The 19,360-nt window shown below is 41.2% G+C and overlaps 1 protein-coding gene across 1 annotated transcript in view; it reads left to right on the top strand.

Moving 5' to 3' along the window:
* The window catches only part of RMND5A (required for meiotic nuclear division 5 homolog A), a 61,798-nt gene extending 49,097 nt beyond the window's left edge, over positions 1 to 12,701 (top strand). Inside the window, exons 5-10 of the mRNA XM_058550751.1 lie at positions 1,220 to 1,386; positions 2,083 to 2,248; positions 4,555 to 4,657; positions 6,809 to 6,963; positions 8,237 to 8,324; positions 8,806 to 12,701. Of these exons, the coding sequence (XP_058406734.1) occupies positions 1,220 to 1,386; positions 2,083 to 2,248; positions 4,555 to 4,657; positions 6,809 to 6,963; positions 8,237 to 8,300 (655 nt within the window). The 3' untranslated portion in view covers positions 8,301 to 8,324; positions 8,806 to 12,701. The remainder of the gene's footprint in view (positions 1 to 1,219; positions 1,387 to 2,082; positions 2,249 to 4,554; positions 4,658 to 6,808; positions 6,964 to 8,236; positions 8,325 to 8,805) is intronic.
* The last annotated feature ends 6,659 nt before the right edge of the window (positions 12,702 to 19,360 follow it).

Raw genomic sequence — 19,360 nt, 5'->3', positions numbered from 1 at the left:
TTGGTGTCAGCAGGATTTACCAGGCTTGGTGCTGCAACTTGACTGCCTTCATCTCAGATTTGCCAGGCAAGGATCCAAGGCTTACTTAAATTTTAGTAAATATTTCCAAGGTCCAGGTGATAAATCACATTGATTTTGAGATTAGAGAAGTTGTGTGATTTGACTCTAAGGTGTGGATGCAACAAGAAGTTGATTGGAATATTCATATGTGTAGGATCCAGTTCTCTGAAGTCTAATCCCAATCAACTGATTCATCATGCATAACTCAAGCGTTTTACTCCTATAGTTTGTAGAGTTACTCTGAGTTTGTATTCATACTCAGTTCAGGTTCCAGTGGTTCTTGGTGAAAGGGGTTAGGTGGGGAATATTTGTCCAGCTAAAGGTCAAATTAAAGAAGAATATGATGTTAACAGCTTCTGCATCTTAATATGTTTAGAGAAATAAAGTAATGCTTCCTCACCACTTGATTGCAAAATTGATTTTAGCAGCTGGCTGGTATACTTTTCTGCCTCAGTGCTTGCCTGAACTGGTGATCCCAGCTCAAGACTGGTTATTCCAGCTGTTTGTACTATAGAGGCCTGAGTTGCTGTGCTTTGGTTTATTCAAAACCAAATATTGTTCCTTCCCTCATTAGCACTATGTTTGTTCAAGTCTTTTTGGCACAGTGTGATACACTGTATGATATTTATGTAGTTTTATCTGCCTGATTAGACTGAAACCACCTTGAGGGTAAATACTTATGTTTACTATTTTTAATCCCAGAGTGAGTAGCACAAAGTCTTGCACCTAATGAAAGTTTAAAAATAGATGGTTCCCCTTCAGAATCTTGTGATTCATTTATAAACATGCCAGTTTAACAAGAAAAGAGTATTGGATGTAGACAGTTGAGAAGTGAATCGCATGGCTGACACCTGCTTCAAAGTGTAGCCTTGTACCATTCCAGATATATCATGTGACTCCTCAGAGTCCGTCTTGTCTTGGTGTAAAACCTTACTAGATACATAATTGTCATCTGACTTAATACTGTTTTTCTTTCTTTTTCACTGGCTGAAGGGCCTCTTTGGGTGTAGTTGTTGTTGATCTTCTTGGGATTGATGTTACCACTGACTTCCACAAGGTGGCAGACAAACCCTTCTTTTGTGTTACTGGTTTTCAAACAATTTTTAATACACCTTGCCTGAGCTCTTAATTACTGTTAAAATCTTTGCTTTTTCTTTAGATGGGCAGTATCAAACCGAGAAATGCTCATAGCCCAAAACAGCTCCTTGGAATTTAAGCTACACAGACTGTATTTTATTAGCTTGTTGATGGGTGGAACTACAAATCAGCGAGAGGCATTACAATATGCTAAAAATTTTCAGCCATTTGCCCTAAATCATCAGAAAGGTGAGTCTGGAGTCGGATGTTTTTAATGTTTGGAACAGGGCTGTAGCCACCACTGGAATTTGTTTATCTTAACTAGATCTAATGCATATTTGCTAATAAACTAAAACAATTGTAGATGATGATCACTTACAGAAAAATCTCTGACTTGCCCTAGAACAAAAGTAAAACATTAAGTCTTCTTCAACGAAAAGTCCGAAAAAGGCATTGCATTTTTGGGGATTCCATACTAAACTAAGAGGAGACATGAGAAAGAGGTGTACACTTTCTCCCCACCATGCTGCTGTTGTTGCCATGACAAAGTGTCTGAGGGTGCACCGGGGTGGCAACAGTAACACCGAGTGTCAGTGTGGGAGTCCTGGCTAGTTCTACAGCCAGAGATATGTGATGACCCCATTTATACATAGTTGTTGCCACTCCAGATAATGGTAATTATATTATGCTGTGTAAGAACAAAATAAGGTGAAGTTCAATATTTAGTGCTTTCCTTTTCTTCTCCTTTCTCTCTATGCTGTTTCTTTAATTTAGAGTAAAGGGAGAAACCAAGCTTAAGGTCCAGAATTTTAAAAGACACTTAATAAATTAATTTAGGCTATGTCAGTTGGGGAAATTCTTTCCTTTCTCAACCTGTTACCTGCAAGCCAGCGCTGTTTTAAGTGTGATCATTCACACCTCCAAATTGCTGTCACTTTTGTTTAGACATTCAGGTTTTGATGGGAAGCCTTGTGTACCTGAGACAAGGGATTGAGAACTCACCATATGTTCACCTGCTTGATGCAAACCAGTGGGCTGACATCTGTGACATCTTTACACGAGATGCGTGTGCCCTCCTGGGGCTCTCTGTGGAGTCCCCTCTCAGTGTCAGGTATGGAAATTCGTCCTATCTATTATTGAAATATGTACTGCATCGGTCAGTTCTTTTTTATTTGTTGTCTAGTTCTTGACATTAAAGCCGAGAGAATGTTTGTCTTTCTGAAGAAGAGTGGGGTTGGTATTTCAAGAGATCATCACAATTGGCAGTGAAGCAGTTTTAGAGCAGTGGGTCTCCAAGTATGGTCTGTGAACCTCGGGGGGGTCTCTGAGAGCCTTTCCACTGCGTTGACATTTGCACAGATGGTGCAGAAACAGTGATGGATTAAAGTGCTTGAGGCTCAGCACAGATCAGGGCAGTGGTCTCAAACTCTACAAGGGACTTGCCGTGTTCCTCACCACCACATGCTTGCAGTTCAAGACATGCTAGTTTTAGTTAAGAATGTTTTTGACTAAACATTAAAAATTATTAGTTTTATTAATCTCGACCTTTGAGTGCACATCTTTTTAGTATTCCCTGTGACAGCATGGGAAGCTCCCATGAGGCGCCTCAGCTTCGTGCTTTTGGTAAGCCACGGAAGGTGGCTGTCTCAAGAAAAGCACCTGTGTGTTGTGTGAGTTATGAACTAATAAACGCATAGCTGCTTTTTTCATGAAACACAGTTTTTACTTGAAAGAATCACTAAAAGACAAACTATAGTTATTTATACTCAGGTTTTTGGCAGACGTTTTTTCAAATGAGTGAAGTGAGCCTGTCACGTCAAGGAAAATAAGTGACATTTTGCCACAATAGTAAAATTCAAGATTTTAAGCGAAACTAGAAATTTTGGAAAACTTAACCTGCTATTATGGGCTTGACAGCTTCCTAATACTTAAAGATTTTTCTCATGAGCTTGGTGATATTAATGAATTGTATTTTTTTATTATATAATGACATGTGTTTATACTAGAAGCTCTTAATTCAGTATGATATAAAATCACGCCTGAGTAAAAGATTTATTCAAAGTATGAGACAGACCATTGGATTTTAACGTAGCAGGTTGCAAAAAATTCAATGGTAAGGAGTCAGACTCCACTTTGCAATTAACCTTTGAGAAACTACTATTTGTTGAGTTTTGGTGTGGCATTAAATAAGAATATCACAATTATCTGAAAAGGCAATTAAATTACTACATATCTTTGTGAGGCTAGGTTTTTTTCATTTACTTCAACCAAAAGAACACATCGCAACAGACTGAATGTAGAGGAAGATATAAGAATCCAGCTGTCTTCTATTAAGCTAGGCATTAAAGAGATTTGTAAAAATGTAAAATAATGCCACTTTTGAATTTATTTTTGGTTTGGAAAATATAGTTTTTTTTTATAAGAATGTTATTTATGGTAACATGTAATATATTTATTTTAAATAAACTAATCATTATTTTAAAAACTTCTCAGTTTAATTTCTAATACAATAATGATAGATATAACTCACAAAAACAAATGGTCTTTGAGATCTTTCATTTTTAAGCATGTAAATGGGTCCTGAAACTAAAAAGTTTAAGAAGTTGTTTTAAGAAAATAACTTTTTTAGCTCTTCTGTTCATTTAATTTCTCAAGTGTTTTGAACCCCTGCTACGTGCCAGGCATTGTGTGGATACAAAGATGGATAACGTACAATCTGCATTCCATTGTATGTTCAGTCTGAGGGTAGGAGACACTCATGCAGTTAACTATAATGCATGGCCAGGCTGCAGGTCAGGTTCTCTGGGGAACAGACTCTGAAATGGATGGAGATTGACATGCAGGAAGTTTATTGGGATCATCCCTTGTGGGGGAATGAAAATAGCAGGATTAGGCGGAGGGAAAAGTTGGACTGCGGTTCAGTCTCACCAAAGGCCTCAGCCCATCCCTGAGGAGCTCTGGAGCTACAATGGGCCTGTGGCGTTGTCTCAAATTGGGGCAGCAGGGCTGGACTTTTTATCTTCATATGGAGCAGTCATGACATGTGACCCTGGTCAGGTGGCTTTCTTCAGCTGAGAATGGTCCTGAAGAGGGACTCAGCTGAGAGTTGACTGCTGGTGCTTCTGCCTTGGGCAAGGATGACCAGGTCTCGAAGGAACCACGCAAGAAAATGTTTCAGAGTGTCATTAATGTTACGAATGTCATTAATGACTGATAATGCAGAGCCCATTAAATCTAGTGGTTTTGTAAAATTTAAAACTTGTTTGTTTTGGCGCTAATTTAGCAAAGCAGAGGGCTCTGTGCCCTGTCCAGTGGCCAGGGCCCTCTGCATGCGGGATGTGGAGGAATTGACATTTCCCAGGACCAAGCTGACCGACACCTGGCCTGGCATTGACGTTTCCTCTTCTGCTCTCCCAGTTTCTCAGCAGGTTGTGTGGCGCTGCCAGCTTTAATTAATATCAAAGCTGTGATTGAGCAGAGGCAGTGCACTGGAGTTTGGAACCAGAAAGACGAATTACCCGTGAGTTCCATTTTCTATTGGTTATTTACCTTTCCTGCCATTAGAAAAACATGGATGTTAGGGATTTAAAATGCCTATGTTGCCTTTTAACTAGGGAACATTATCGTAGCCATTCAACAGGGATTCTTTTATGTCTATATAGACATGGTTGAACAATAGAAATGGAGAGCTAGTACGTTTTGGAGGCACTGGAGGAGTTTTCTTAAAATTGTGACTTGGAGTGGCAATAAAAGCTAATGAAGGAAAACATCAGAAGGAGGGAGGGTGGTACATACTGTGTATGCAGTGTGCTGTGCAGTGCAGTCGACAGACCACTCATACTATGATTTTTTAAATATAAAAGCAGTGAGCCAATTAGATTGGATTTAGTTTTGTCTTAAGCATTGATGTTTATGAGATCATGGGTTTGTGCTGTGTTATGAATGTGTTGTCCCTGTGACACCTGCAGTCATCAGTGGCCCTCCAGTACTGCGTGTCCACTGCTGTTGTGGAACGGGCCATGGTTTTAAACATCAACTCCAGTCATTTGCCAGCTCTGTAATTTCTCTAAGCAGTAGTTTGTCCATATCTAAAATGGGGACCGTCCTTCTCTTTATGGGGCTGTTAAAGGCTAGAGATAACATAGGTATGCTTAGAATAATATGGGACATATAGTAGGTACTCAAGTTTTGCTGCCATGGTAGTTATGACATGGAGTGACAAAGATCACTGTATGTGTGTTTCCACCAGGCCTCTGACAGTAGGCACTAGAACTTTGGAATTATCATTTTTGTCACGATTGTCTCACAGACTCTAAAGGGCTAAAGTGTGCATTTGGCTTTTTGCATCTTTTCTGCCACACCTGTGCACAGGTTTATCTGCAGGTACCTTGTTCTTCCAGCTGGTAACTCTGTCGGTTGTTTGCCCTGGCTTCTCCTCAGAGATCAGTTTTGATTAAAGGCACAGGTGCATTCCCAGTCCTGAGTGTGGTCAGGACTCAACAGCACTCCTGCTTGACTGCTGCTCATCTGAGCAAGTGAAAAGAATGTGAGCCCTCACTTGCTTTGCTGTGGCAGGTGCCTGCAAGAAAATGGCAGTTTTGCAGTTAGGTTGTAAGCACCGTTGACACTTGCACACTAGCACAGAGTATACTGAAATCTGAATTCGCCTGAAGCCTGTGTGTCAGAGTAATGAAGCAATTGGAGGTGATGATCTGGCTGTTTTTTTCCTCAAGGTTATTGTTAGACTTTGTCAACTTTCTTGAAAGAGTCTGGGTAATAGACTTGTATATTGATAGCTATTTTAATTTTTTTAATTAATTAGTTTGCTGAGGAAGACTCGCCCTGAACTAACACCATTGCCAATCTTCCTCTGTTTTTGTATGTGGATTGCCACCCTAGCATGGCCACGAGTGGTGTAGGTCTGTGCCTGGGAACCGGACCTGGGCCACTAAAGCAGAGCACACCGAACTTAACCACTACGCCACCAGGGCTGGCCCCTGATAGCCATTTTAGATTTAGAAGGAAAGAAAACAGAAAGATCTGGCATCTGTGGAGCCTCTGTCATGTGCCAGCCGCCTAGCTAGGTGATTTCATAGCTTTTGCTTGTTTCTTCAGTTCAAAGAGAAACAGTGGGTACAAGTGCCGTGAGCTCAAATGTACAGACTGTGAAAGGCCCTGCTGAGCTTTAGCTTAAAGCCTTGTTTCAGGTGGTTCTGTGGACTGTTACACACGATACATGGGAAGCTCAGATCTGAAGCTGACACAGAAGGAAACCGTGTTTAGTCTGCCTTTAAAGGATTATTACACTAAATTGTATCACCAGCTAAGTGTGCCACACGCCAGTCAGGACTTCTGGTGGGTTTGCTCTTAGGTATGTCCTGAGGCATTTTCACAAGCGTTTGATGTCTGGGGCGTTGCCTTGCGTGTGGCTCTCATTCTCGGACATCAGAATCTGTTTGAAAAGTAGGATTATAAGTAATTTTGAAGGTTAATTTAGAATTATGAAGTAATACTTGAATCCCTAAGACTATCCACCTTTTAGTTGGAAGAGTGCTGTAAAAATTCCATTCAGATGAGTAGATTTGATCAGTGTTCTTTGCCACACAGTGCACATTCACATGTGGATGGTTTTCTGAACTATAACTCAAGCCTTTTTACTTTTGTTGAACAGATTGAGGTGGACCTTGGTAAAAAGTGCTGGTATCACTCTATATTTGCCTGTCCTATTCTTCGTCAGCAAACGACAGATAACAATCCACCCATGAAATTGGTGTGTGGTCATATTATATCAAGAGATGCCCTGAATAAAATGTTTAATGGTAGCAAGTAAGTGTCTGACTTTTTAAATGTTAATAAAAAATTTTTCTTTTGGAACTTAGTGGGAGGATAAGAAGTAATGAGGATAAATAAATGTAGCTAGAATTTAGAAATAAATAGATTTCGTAACTATTCATTTGGCATAGTGGATGGTATCTGCTTTTTTGTCATTCTTTTTAATTAGTTCATAAATTTGATGATTAGATTTATAAGCATGACCTTTAAATCTTAACTTTTCGGGTAGGCAATACCTTGTCCTCTCCACCCCCTCAACCCCCCCACCCCGCCTTTTTACACAAACGGTAGCATACTATATACTGTTCTGAACTTTGCCTTTTTCACTTAGTAGTATATCTTGGAGATCTTTTATATGCTAAGAAAGAGCCCTCATTCTTTTTAAAGCTGCAGGGTATTCTACCATATGGAAATATGATAATTTATTTAACCAGTTCCCTATTGATGAGCATTTCATTTTTGTTACTATAAAGTGAATTACTTTATCTGTATGTGATATATAAATTCATAGAATTGGAATTGCTAATTCAAAGGATATATACATTTATAATTTTTATATATAATGAGCCCAACTTTTAAAAAACAATCTAAAAAGCCTATTTCTAGCTTAGGCAGCTAGAAAATTTTTCATTGGAGTTTGTTTCAGACCCATTATGGTAAAGTCTTTCTTTTAGAAGAAGGCCCTGGCGTGTGACGAAGCTGTTTGTGGCCCTCCCAGACCATGCAAGACCCTGGTAGTGCAGATCAGTGGTGACTAGAAGCCAGATCTTGATCTTGGTTCAGACCATGCTAGTTTCATGTGCCACACTGCAAGGCATGCTAGGCCGCTCTCGGTAGGCGACATGCCTTGTAGGCTCAGCAGCTGGCATCAGAGTTGCTGCCTCTAAGTGGACTGTGTGACCAATACATTTGAAACTCAGAGACAGGTTCAACCTAAACCTTGGAGAAGAAAAATTGAATTTACTTCTGAAACCCCAAAAGCAATTTTCAGAACAGTTGTCTTTGTTTTGTTTACAAAACAGTTTGCACTGATTTCCACTGAACAAGAGCCTTTCAATTTAGAGTCTGGCTTGGATCGTATTTACTTGTGACCCTTCAAAGCTTGACTCTTATATTAACAGAAAGCACAGTTAACCCTCAGAGCAAAATACAGATGTGTGTATGTACGTGGGTGTGTGATTGTTAGAGATACTCTGTAACTAGATGAGAATTGAATGCTCAGTGCTGATCCTGTTCCTTGATTCAGTGTTTTCTTTCTTGTCTTTAGATTAAAATGTCCGTATTGTCCAATGGAACAAAGTCCAGGAGATGCCAAACAGATATTTTTCTGAAGAAATAACTTTAGTTTGCAATTTGTAAGTGAAACTGAATTGTGGGCGCATTTCAGAAGAGAGCGTTCCATTTAATGCAGCTAACCAAGGACTCTCGTGTTTGTATAAGCTAATGCTCCAGAAACTTTGCCAACATTTTAGTGTGTACACACTGAGGGGAGTGCTCCAGGCGAATATTATCATAGGGCTTTATTATATTCTTGGTCTTCATTTCTGATCAAGTAAATACACCAGCAGTTGTCATTCAATGCAGGTTTTTGTACTTAATTATATGGTGATTTTTTTACTTTTTAAGAGCAGAAACAGAAATTGACCTCCCCGCCATGTGTTTAATATTTCTCCTGCTTTTACTTTTGTCATTTTCTTGATGATTGTAAGCATTGAGAATGTTTGTGAGAAAGTTTTATTTCCTGTTATGTATACATAATTAAATGAAAATTCTTCAGAAAAAGTTTGAAAAACTGAATTGTGGCTATAAAACTAATTTGCATTTTTTTTGCTTAAGGGAGAAAGCTGTGGTAGATTCCAAATTTGCTTTTTGATGTTTTCCTCTGCTCCAGCTCTCACTGAGAAGTCAGCAGACCTGCATTTGAGCTCTGCTTGTAGCCCCAGCAGGCTACCTGTTTAAAATTCCATCATGAGTTTGGCGGGTTGGTGTGAGAAGTCTTCTGCTAGAACAGAGTGGAAGGAGTACTGTTGTTTCTTTGCTTTTATTGCCAAGAGGTGCTTATTTTAAAAGTGTGTTCAATAAAATGAGATTCTGAAGTTAGAAGTGTTCTTAAGTTGATATTTGCTCTCCTGGTCTTGGTAGCCCTATTCTCTGAAACCTGCATTCAGGACTTGGATATCTGTTGCGTTTGTATGTCACTGCAGACACAGTGTCGTGTGTGTGTGTATACATGTGCGCCAGCATCAAACATTGTGTATCTGGAAGAGAAGAAGCATGTTCCAGTCCTAAAATGCAGTTACCAGACTCATTACTTTAAATCCTTGAAATTAGAAGCTAGCAAATTTTCTGTAGTGCAGAATATGTTTATTGCTGTTTTTGTATTTGAGTAGTATACTGTTCAATGCCTCTCTTCTGCAAAGTGTATCATCTCATTGACTGTGAATCTGTATATTATTCTGATGGATACAGATGATGATCTTTTCTCTTGTGAGGTATCTTCATTTAATGCACTGTCCAGAAATAGCCATGTGTAAGAGTCTTTCTCTGTATGATGAACTACATGGAAAAGACTTCTGTGGACATAATTCTGACTTAAACCCATTAAGTTACTTCATTATGAGAAGAATGTTCTATGGAAATCACCAAATATTTTGCAACTTGATTTCATCTGACGTGGAACTGAACATCAATGTATGAAAACTTTCCTGAGAAAATGAAAAAAGAAGAAAACACCGAAGCAGAGAGAAACGTGACACTTCAGAGTTTTAAACTACAGACTGACTTAGTTTGTGGTGGAGGGAGAGAACAGGTTCAGTGCTAAGTTGACTGGAAACTGGCAGCATTTGCAGTAGTATACCAGCCTGGATGGTTTGTCCTGAAGTGTTTACCTGGGAGAGCTGGGATTTTTTTGTAAAGGAAAGGAGTGTTGTGTGTGGTCAGGCTGACGTCGAGCGCTGCTGTGTGCCATGTGGGTTAGCCAGGAATCGTGATTGACCTGCCCAGAGCTTGCTTTGTCCAGCCTTAGCCTTGGCCTCACAGCGACTTCTGTCCCATGTTTCTGCTTTCCAGTTGGAAACCTCTCTCCACTAATACAGTGAAGGAAGAGAGCAGAGAGAAGCGCCTTGGACTTCAAAAGAGAAGGTAGAGATCCCAGGCAATACTCGGGCCGAGGATGTAAAGCTGGTTTATTATATATTTTTTCCTTTGAATTAAAACCCAGAGTGTCATCTTTTTTTTACCTTTTTCTCGATAGGCCAGATTTATTTTTTCTCGATAGGCCAGATTTAGCTTTATTCACAACTTGTTCTCACCTTTTTGCCGCACACACCTACACAACATTTAGGCTTCGCATAGGATTTGAACAATACAGACATCGCCCTAGAGGCTGGTGGTAAATATTTTTGGCGGCCAGACATTTGACCTACTTGGCTCAGGCCACTTTCAAGGACAAAAGCCAGTGCTCTGCTTTGTCCCTCTCCCAGTGTTGGGAATCCTATTGACAGTTTTCTGTGCAGCTCCTGAAACTTTAAAAAGAACATGCTTTAATGTGTTTGATTGTACAGCTTCCTGTGCAAGGTCCTTGTAGTCCCACTGGGCAAGGTTAGGGCCAAAAATTTTGAAACTCTACTGATCTGAAATTTAACATGAAAATTATGTCTTGTGACCTTCTTTAACTAAACACATCGACTTAAAGATCATTGGTGACTAAATGTGAAGGAGACATGGATTTGAAGAGGCCAGACCTCAACCAAAGATGCTAAATAGAACATGCTGTCCTTCCTTCTCTAGAAACACCTTCACCAATGGTGTCGGGACCATGTCACCGCTGAGGCTCTGTATGTCAGCAGTGCGGGAGGATACTCTCCGTCACGCTGTTTCCACTTGCAAAAGGTCATGATAGAGCCAACGTTTTTTTAGTGAGGCTCATTATCACAATGTACCTTGAAAACAGAATTTCAGAATGGTTTCTTAAATTTCTTTAGGAACCATTTCCATTTATCAGTTGTGGACAAAGGCCATGGGACTATGCTAGACCAATAAAACATTATTACCAGATCCGTAGGTTCTTATTAGCCAGAGCATCTGTGCTTTCAAGTATAATCTGAAGTACAGTGGCTAAGGTTGTCTTTCGATCTTTTTTCTCCTTTGTGTGATCATCACAAATGCCATTTCTGTTGTTTTAGTGGTGATTATGAGAGACTTCTAATACATAAATGAACGGGTATTGGTGCCTCTTGATTTTAAAAATTTTGAAGGAAAGAGCCACCTCATATTCATAGGGTGTGTGAGTATTTTGTGAGTGTATGAGCATTTAATTGAAAATAAGAAAGTTATGAAGTAAACCTTTTGTTTTGATTTTTTTTCCGTGGCAGCTGATGTATACAGTGACACTAAAACCCACACCAACTTATGTGGGGAATGAGGATCCTTCTTTCTCTCCAGCTGTCCCACAGGTTATGCAGTTTAAGTTGAGTATTTCTTATGCTGTGAGTTATTTCCATCTCAGTGCTTTCAGCCTCTGGGACAGTAGATACTGCGAAAACAAGAACTCGTGGGTATCTGCACGAGACAAGCTGCTGGTAGACATTAGTCCTGGTTTTCCAGCTCAGCCTAGGACTAAGTGGTCTGATAGTCAAGCTGACCAGTCTGCCTAGTCAGCAGACTCAGGTTGTTTTCAGGGAAGCCACGGAGGCATGGTTTGGTTCATTTCACCACTGGGATGTGTAAGATGAGGAGACAAACCAAATACCTTTCATTACTTAACTCTGTACGTTGTCTTTGGTAACGCTAGAATGCTGTGGCCTTGAGGGAACATTAGCAAGGAACACACAGAAGGTGTGGTGCTTCCTAAGCCTGTCCAGCTGTGGCGGGATTTATGTGGTACCATGGTGTTTACCATAAGCAATTACATGAACTGTTCTTGTTGAACTATAATTGAACAGATACCAAAAATAGAATGACAAATGTATTTTAATAGCAGATGAGGCAATTAGTTTTAGGGCGAGTTTTCCACTGTTGATTTTACTTCAAGACATAGGGAGAGAAAACAAAGTTTTGTTTTCCAGGCATTTCCCTCTACAGTTTTAAACTCTAGTGAGCATATGCTTCATTTACTTCCAAAGAGGCAAAAGCAGCTGGTTTTGGCTCATAGCACCTGCTTTGTTTCGTGTCGTGGATGAAGACCCTACACTCTTAGATTAGCAGTCACTTAACATTTTCCAGCAAGGCGGATGTGGGGTTCGTTAGGATTTGGTGCCAGATGTTTTCTTTGGGAAGGGGTGGGAGTGAATGTATTGGGGCTGGGAGGGAAGCAGGGGAAGAAAACGGGAGTGTGAGTGAGTGTGCATGTGTGTGAAAGTCACCATTATCCCACCTGTGTCTAGCAGGGAACAGAAATTTAATGTATTTTGCTCATGACTGCAGTATGCATGTATTTTTTTTTTCTCCTCCATGTTTTCTAAACTTACACTAAAAGGATTCATGAAATTATCTGTTCAGATGGCTCAGGATTGTATTTCTTTTGCTTACCCTGTGCTCTTGGGTTCTATAGTATTTCTATAATTATGTTACAAGAATAGTGTTGCACTGTAATCTATCATAGAGCTATATGTATGGAAAATTTTGATCAGTTTTTTAAGAAATGTATCCTGTTTGCAAAGGCACAATAAAGTTGCATCTTATAGACTATAGGCAATAAAGCTAACAATAAACCTTATTTAACTCAAACCATATTCATATTCTCTGTTTATTTGATTTTGGAAAAAGTCTAGCATATCCAGTAGTTTCAGGGATTTCATTTCAACTTAAAAAAGTTCTGATATATTTAATTTATAAGTTTCAGACTGATATAATAGAGTTTTGGAAAACTATAAGAAATGCTTTGTTAATGTGTGTATTCCTATGTAAAACACATGGCTTCTCCTGTATATATTTTTAAAAATTAAAGAAATGCACATTTAAAAAGTGTTTTGTGGGACCAGTCTGTGTAAATGTGACAGGTGACAGAGGTGTGAGGGAGGGAGTAGGGGAGTGCCAGTTGTGAGAAGAGAACATTGTTATCTGTGTTGCTAAGGGTCTACATGTAAAGGATTTAAGAAAATATCTTTGTCACCATCTCATCCTGTTTCTGTGTCACTTAGCAGTGTGAGAAGCAGAGGTGGCTGGGCACCATCCCCAGTTTCTAAGGAGGGGATTGTGTCAGTGTTTCCAGTGCCTGCGCCCTCATGCCCGTCCTGTGGATGGCCGGGACCCTCGAACCAGAGTGATGGTGTATGACTGGGAAGAGGAGCCCTGAAACAGCTCTCTACCCAGGCTGCTGGTGGAGTGGGGTGTGCACACTCAGCACTGCAGGGAGGAACAGAGGCCGAATTGTCTGTCCTACTCAGTGACAAGCTAAGCTGGTAGAGACTAAGAACCTATTTGTGTTTCTTTTGTATGTGTATTCTTTTAGAGAGAGACTCATTCTTATTTGAGATTTTAGCATGTTTCCTACCTATGGGAACCATTGTGGATCCTGTGTGGGTTCCCACCCAGTTGCATTTGGAGCTAGTGACCCATGTGGTATGTAGACGAGGCCCGGCAGGCCAGGCCAAAGATCTCATCCCCTGCCTAGCATTTGGGGCTCTCTGGGACTCAAAGTGTGGTCACTAGCAGCATGGGCACCACCTGAGAGCTTGTGAGAAAAGCAGACCCTCCTGCCTCAGCCCCGACCTGTTGAATCAGAATCCGAGTGCTTGAGAGAAAACTGGCTTTGCTCACAAGGAAGCTTGTGGATGCTGCCTATTTCATGAAGTACCTTCCCTCTTAAATGTGGCAGATAAGAATCGAATGTACTGAACAAAATTTACCTTTTTCTTGATGACTAAGTCCCGAGTCATCAAGATAAGTTAAATTTAGTGTGCTTTGAACTCTGTTTTAGTGCAGTTACTTTAAAAATCAGTGCATTTCTTAAAACATCCTGGTAATTGAGGGAGGGTTGTATTTGTGGCATGGTGACAGGCATCTTGCACCCCCTCCCCACCAAAACGGGGAAGGATGGGCACCAAAGCTGTAAAACAGCGGGTTTCCATAGCAACAAAATAAAGACTGAAAATGAGCCTCTAGACAAAGCAGCTGCCTGGTGCCCCCATCCTGCTCACCCCCTCCCTCCCCCAGTAGGGAAGCTTGATGATAAACAATGTCCCAGCAAACAGAAGTGTCACTTCCCAGGGGACACACTTTCCTAACTTTTTTTTCCTGGCACTCAGAAATTAATATCATAATCCTGTATACACATAAAGTTTATAGTTCTGAAACAAATGTTACAAAACTTTCTTTTTGTGTGTGTGTGAGGAAGATCAGCCCTGTGCTAACATCTGCCAATCCTCCTCTTTTTTTTTTGCTGAGGAAGACTGGCCCTGGGCTAACATCCATGCCCATCTTCCTCCACTTTATATGGGACGCCGCCACAGCATGGCTTTCCAAGCGGTGCGTCGGTGCGCGCCCGGGATCCGAACCTTCGCCGCAGCGGAGGACACGCACTTAACCACTTGCGCCACGGGGCCGGCCCCACAAAACTGTTTAATGCTCATAATGTGTGACACTGATATTTTCTATTTCTTTTATTATTTGTTTAATGCTCATCAAGACTCTGAATTGATTTCATGACCTGCTAATGGGTTGATGTTTACCTTGCGCTAAGGGACAATGATGGAATGATCCATTTACAAAGCTACTTTAAAATCTCTGTCAATGTATGTATGATGGAAAGTGTTTTATTTTTATTTTCCAAAAAAGCTTTTCCTTGCAGAAGGGTGTTTTGCTCCTGTGAGTCTTCTATGCTAGCAAGTGGGGTAATATATCTACACATTAGTGGTACTGTTTAAGCAAGAGCTCCTGTGTGTCAGGGAATTTTGACTTTCCTTAGCTATGCTTCCTTCTAGCTTAGAAGAGTACAAAGTGCTTCATGCTAAATATTGGCTTGTGCAATAGAATCCTCGTTTAATAACTTAAACAGATGTGTGTATGTTAAATGCAGAAAATATTTAAAATACCATAGTATGGCACCTTCAGTCATTCAACATGGGATTTTTTTTTAAGTGCCAGACCCTGAGAGAGAACAGGTTCCTTGGCTTTTCTTATAGACCGCTGGAAGAAAAGTAGACTGCTAAGACCCTGTAGTGAGGTTAATTCCCACCAGTGACCTAACCACCCACGGACAATGGGAGGGAAGAGAAGGGAGGTAAGTTGTGTATTTTTAAGGCCCACTCTGGCTACAGTGGGATGAAAGGTGGTAGGGGAGGGGGTTCTGGGGATAGAGTGGTGAACAGGACAGAAAATAGAGCAAGGTGGTGTTTTTGTCGCACAAAGGCAGTGCTCTGAACGCTTCTGTAATTCAGACAGGCGTTAAGGTGTTCTTGTCTCTCAAGTGATCAGCTTCCTTGCTCTGGTGTTCTAGGATGTAGTCCCATTTCTTTCTATTGTCTACGTTTTCTAGGAGGGGGAATTTCTAACTTCACCACGCTCTCCTGCATTATGTGGGTTGTGCAGTGTTCTGCCCAGTTCCAATTTGGACTGGTCTCATCCATTTGAAGACTGCATGCAACTGCTGTGCAGGTGCTGTCATTCCAGTGAAGGACTTTGGTGTCATTTCCCCTCCAAAGCAAAAACGTTCCTTTAAAGGAAACAGGTTATTTGTCAGCATTCAAGACATCATTTTGGGAGCTTTCTCCTCCATTTGGGGATCTTTTCCCTTCTGAACAGATTAGAAATGCCTTTTTGGTTACTTTCATTCTTAAGCACAAGACCTTGTTGCTTTTAGTTATTTCAGATTAATGAGCTGCTAATCTACCCTGAAGAGGAACTTCATGGGAAATTATCATCATGAAAGCTTTCAGAGGCGGCTCAGGAGATTTGGGCTGAGGGCCTTTGACTTTGCTAGTGTGTACTGGTGAGCAGCATGTGTAAAATAGGCTGTCTAGGGTTTGTGGGGTGGCCTTATGCCATCAGGGACCCAGGCTCCCATCTTTCTGCTCCATAGCCTTAACGTGTCCTCAATGTCACCTCTGTGTCTAATCATAACTGTGTTTTGGAGGGAGGAGGTGAAAGGGAGTAGAAAAGAACAAGCTCCCAGTTAAGTTAGCCCCTTTGAAGAGTCTTTCCTGGAAGCTCCACCCAGTAACTTATTAGCCGCACTTGGCTGCAAGGAAGTCTGGGAAATGTAGTCTTAGCTGGGCACATTGCCACCTGTAACAAAATGAGGGTTCTGTTAGCAAGGAAGAAGAGGAGAATGGTTGTTAAGAAAGCAGCTTGCAGTCTCTGTCACATTTAACTGTGCATTTTACCCAGGAAGCACATGAAATTTCATTCACGTAACAGAATTAAGCCATCAGCACCAGCAGTCCGTGCAGCCTTCCACCTGTGTTGAGATATTATTATACAAATAGAGTTAGCTGTCACTGACATATCTCCAGCTACATTTCTTAGACCCTGGTGGTATTTGTGGTATTTGCACTAACTTCAGACACAACCCCTGCTCTACTCTTGTTCTAGAGCATTCTCCTTCCCATTTGTTTCATTTCAGAGCACGTGGTGACCTTTGTTTTCTATCTTAGGCTGCATAGGTAAAAAGTACCTTTGGTTTTGAGGTACTTATAGATTTTTAGAGACTTTTAAAATATTTTATTCATCTAATTTTAAAATTAAGGAACAGACTATAACATATTCAGTACAGCAGAGCAGTTAAGACTTTGGGCTGTGGGATTAGACCTGAGTTCAAATCCTGATCCCACCAGATTCTAGTTGTGTGATTTGGGGCAAGTGATAGAAACTTCTACACCTTCGTTTCCTCATCTGTAAAGTAGAATGATAATAGTTCCTACCTTGTAGTTTTGATGAAGCTTAAATGAGATACCTGACCTGTGGTGAGTGCTAAATAACTGGTACCTATTTTATTTTCAGTAAAACATAGGACAAATGACATCTGCAGATCGTGACCAGCTAAAGGAGAGCAGAAAAGGGGAATTAGTAACTGGCATGCACAGGTGAGATATGCCCAAAGGGATGGGGACTTTCAGTAGGTGCTGAGATGGCAAAATGGGCCAGCACATACTTTTCCTCCTCTGCCAGCCTTCTCCACCTGCCCTAGAGATGGTGGAGCTCTCTGTGCAATGGGTAGACATAGCCATGAACAGCACAGCGGGTGGTGACACTCAGAATGCGAGGCTGAGGGGGGGCTGCAGATGATACAGTGCAGAGGGCTGCATGGATCTGGGACACATCCTGTGAGCTGTGTGTGAAGGGTTGTCCTCCCACACACTGGGGTGCTGAGATCCCTGGGTAAAATAATAACAGGGGTATACATCAGGAATGGTTCCTGTGTACCCCTTTGTGAGAATACAAATGGAAAGACTCAGACACAGATGGCTGCATTTAGAGTGTAAGTAGTACAACACTGGTTTTGAAAAATTCACTACCAGGTCATTTTTTCAGCATATATTTATTTGTTACCATGTTCCAGGAGCTGTTCTAGCCACTTGAAAAATATATATATAAACTCATATATTCCTCCCAATAACCCTTTGAGGTAGGGACTATTATTGCCCTCATTTTACAAGTAGGGAAACAGGGGTGTTGAGACAGTAAGTCACTTGCCAGAGAACACAGTCAGTAAGGAGCAGAGCCAGCATTTAACCTAATCCAAGGCAATCCTGGCCACCTTTAGTTCCCTTTGGTGGAGAAACACTGCTCAGGCCTGCTCTTAGGAGCAGGTTAAGTGGTGCCTGCCCCAGGTGGTCGTAAAATCGTGTGCAAGGAAGGATTTGCACACGGCCCAGGGCAGGAGGAAGGGGCAGCTTCTTGCTGGTAGAAAAGGGAGATTTCTCCCTGACCCACTGGTTGAAGAGTAACTCGGATTTCTAAGTGTAGGGTGGGCTCTCTTAAGAGTGGTTTAACAGCTGGAGAAAAAAAATGATAAGTTTCTCTGGTTTTTTTCTTCCACAAATAGGATACGTTTTTGTTGAATGAGTAAATGTTTGTTAAATGAACCACCTTGAGGCTGGATTCCAGCCAGCTGATACCAAATTTATGGCATAATAGAGAAGTAATTTCTTTATTAACTTTTTCAGGGTTCAAAAATGTATTGTAGGCATCTTCCACATAGGAAAATTTGTAGAACCAATGCTTCAGGCTAGAGATTGGCAAGTGAAAAATTACTTTGGACCTGTGGCAGCCAGCTTTGAACCGTTGGGTGCTCCTTCCCTATGTGGAGAACAAACGGTTAGATGACGGTCATAGCAAGCCCTGAGCCTAAATTCAGAGCCCGTCTTTAGCATACTTTAGGCCTCATGGCCTGCAGACTGGTTTTCTATTTTCTCCCTGGTCCTGGGAGCCAACTCTAATGAATACTTTTTCCTTTGTTTGATATCTCCAAATTATTGTTTGCCATTTTATTTGTGGTAAGTGAAATGCTTTTTTTAGGGGGTATGGAAAAATCAGTAAGAAAAAATCAGTGATTAATTCTCTCTGGAGCCTCTCAGGTGTGGCTCCTCGGCTGCTCACTGCTTGAGTGGCAGGTTGAAGAGGAAATGCCACTCATGAAGGGATGCCCTGGCCCAGATTCTTTGACATGCTCCGTGCATGGCATGCTCACGACTTTCTCCCATGAGGGTGGTGGCTGTTACAGGGTGCTCCCCCTCGCCCTTTCCAGGGAACCCAGAGACGGCCCAGAGCCAGGCCCTGCTTCCACAAGAGGCCTCAGAGCCTGGCGCCCACTCCAAGCTGGGCCTCAGTCCCTGGGGTGTGCCCTGGTCTGGTCAGCAGGATAGGTGTGTGGAGGAGAGGGCAAGAGCCAGACTCTGTTTCATAAGAAGTTTCTCAGCTTTCACTTCTGCTTTCTCATACTTGGGATACTTTTCCCCTCACTTTCTGTTCTCTTAAAGTATCTTGATTTTAAAAATTAAGACTGTGGAAGGCAGTTTCTAGAGGGCAGAGAAAGTTCTATTTTTGACCTGGGACTGGCTATATGAGTGTGTTCACTTCATGGTGTCTTGGAACTGTACACTGAGGATCTGTGTGCTTCTCGGTCTGTATGTTACCTCAACAACAAGAACGAAGATTCTGTGATTTATTATGAGAGGAATATCAGCTCTTCTGTTACCAAGAGAGAACTCAAGAAAAGGTGATGCAAGAAGAGGCTAATCTGTTCTAATTGCTGTGAAAATGGGGAGTCCAAGGTGAAAGTGAGGACTAAGCCAATAATTTTACTTTCAGATATTTATCCTATAGAAACAAAGATGTGTGCAAAGTTTTAGTAGTGTTACTATAGTACTGAAAAATTGAAAACAATTAAATGCTGAGTAATAGTTAAATAAATGATGGCACAACCAAAAATAGAATGCTATTTTGCCATTAA

This window comes from Diceros bicornis, chromosome 12, assembly GCF_020826845.1.
Source record: "Diceros bicornis minor isolate mBicDic1 chromosome 12, mDicBic1.mat.cur, whole genome shotgun sequence".
In the NCBI taxonomy this organism is placed as follows: Eukaryota; Metazoa; Chordata; class Mammalia; order Perissodactyla; family Rhinocerotidae; genus Diceros; species Diceros bicornis.
This window is presented reverse-complemented; position numbering and strand designations above follow the sequence as displayed.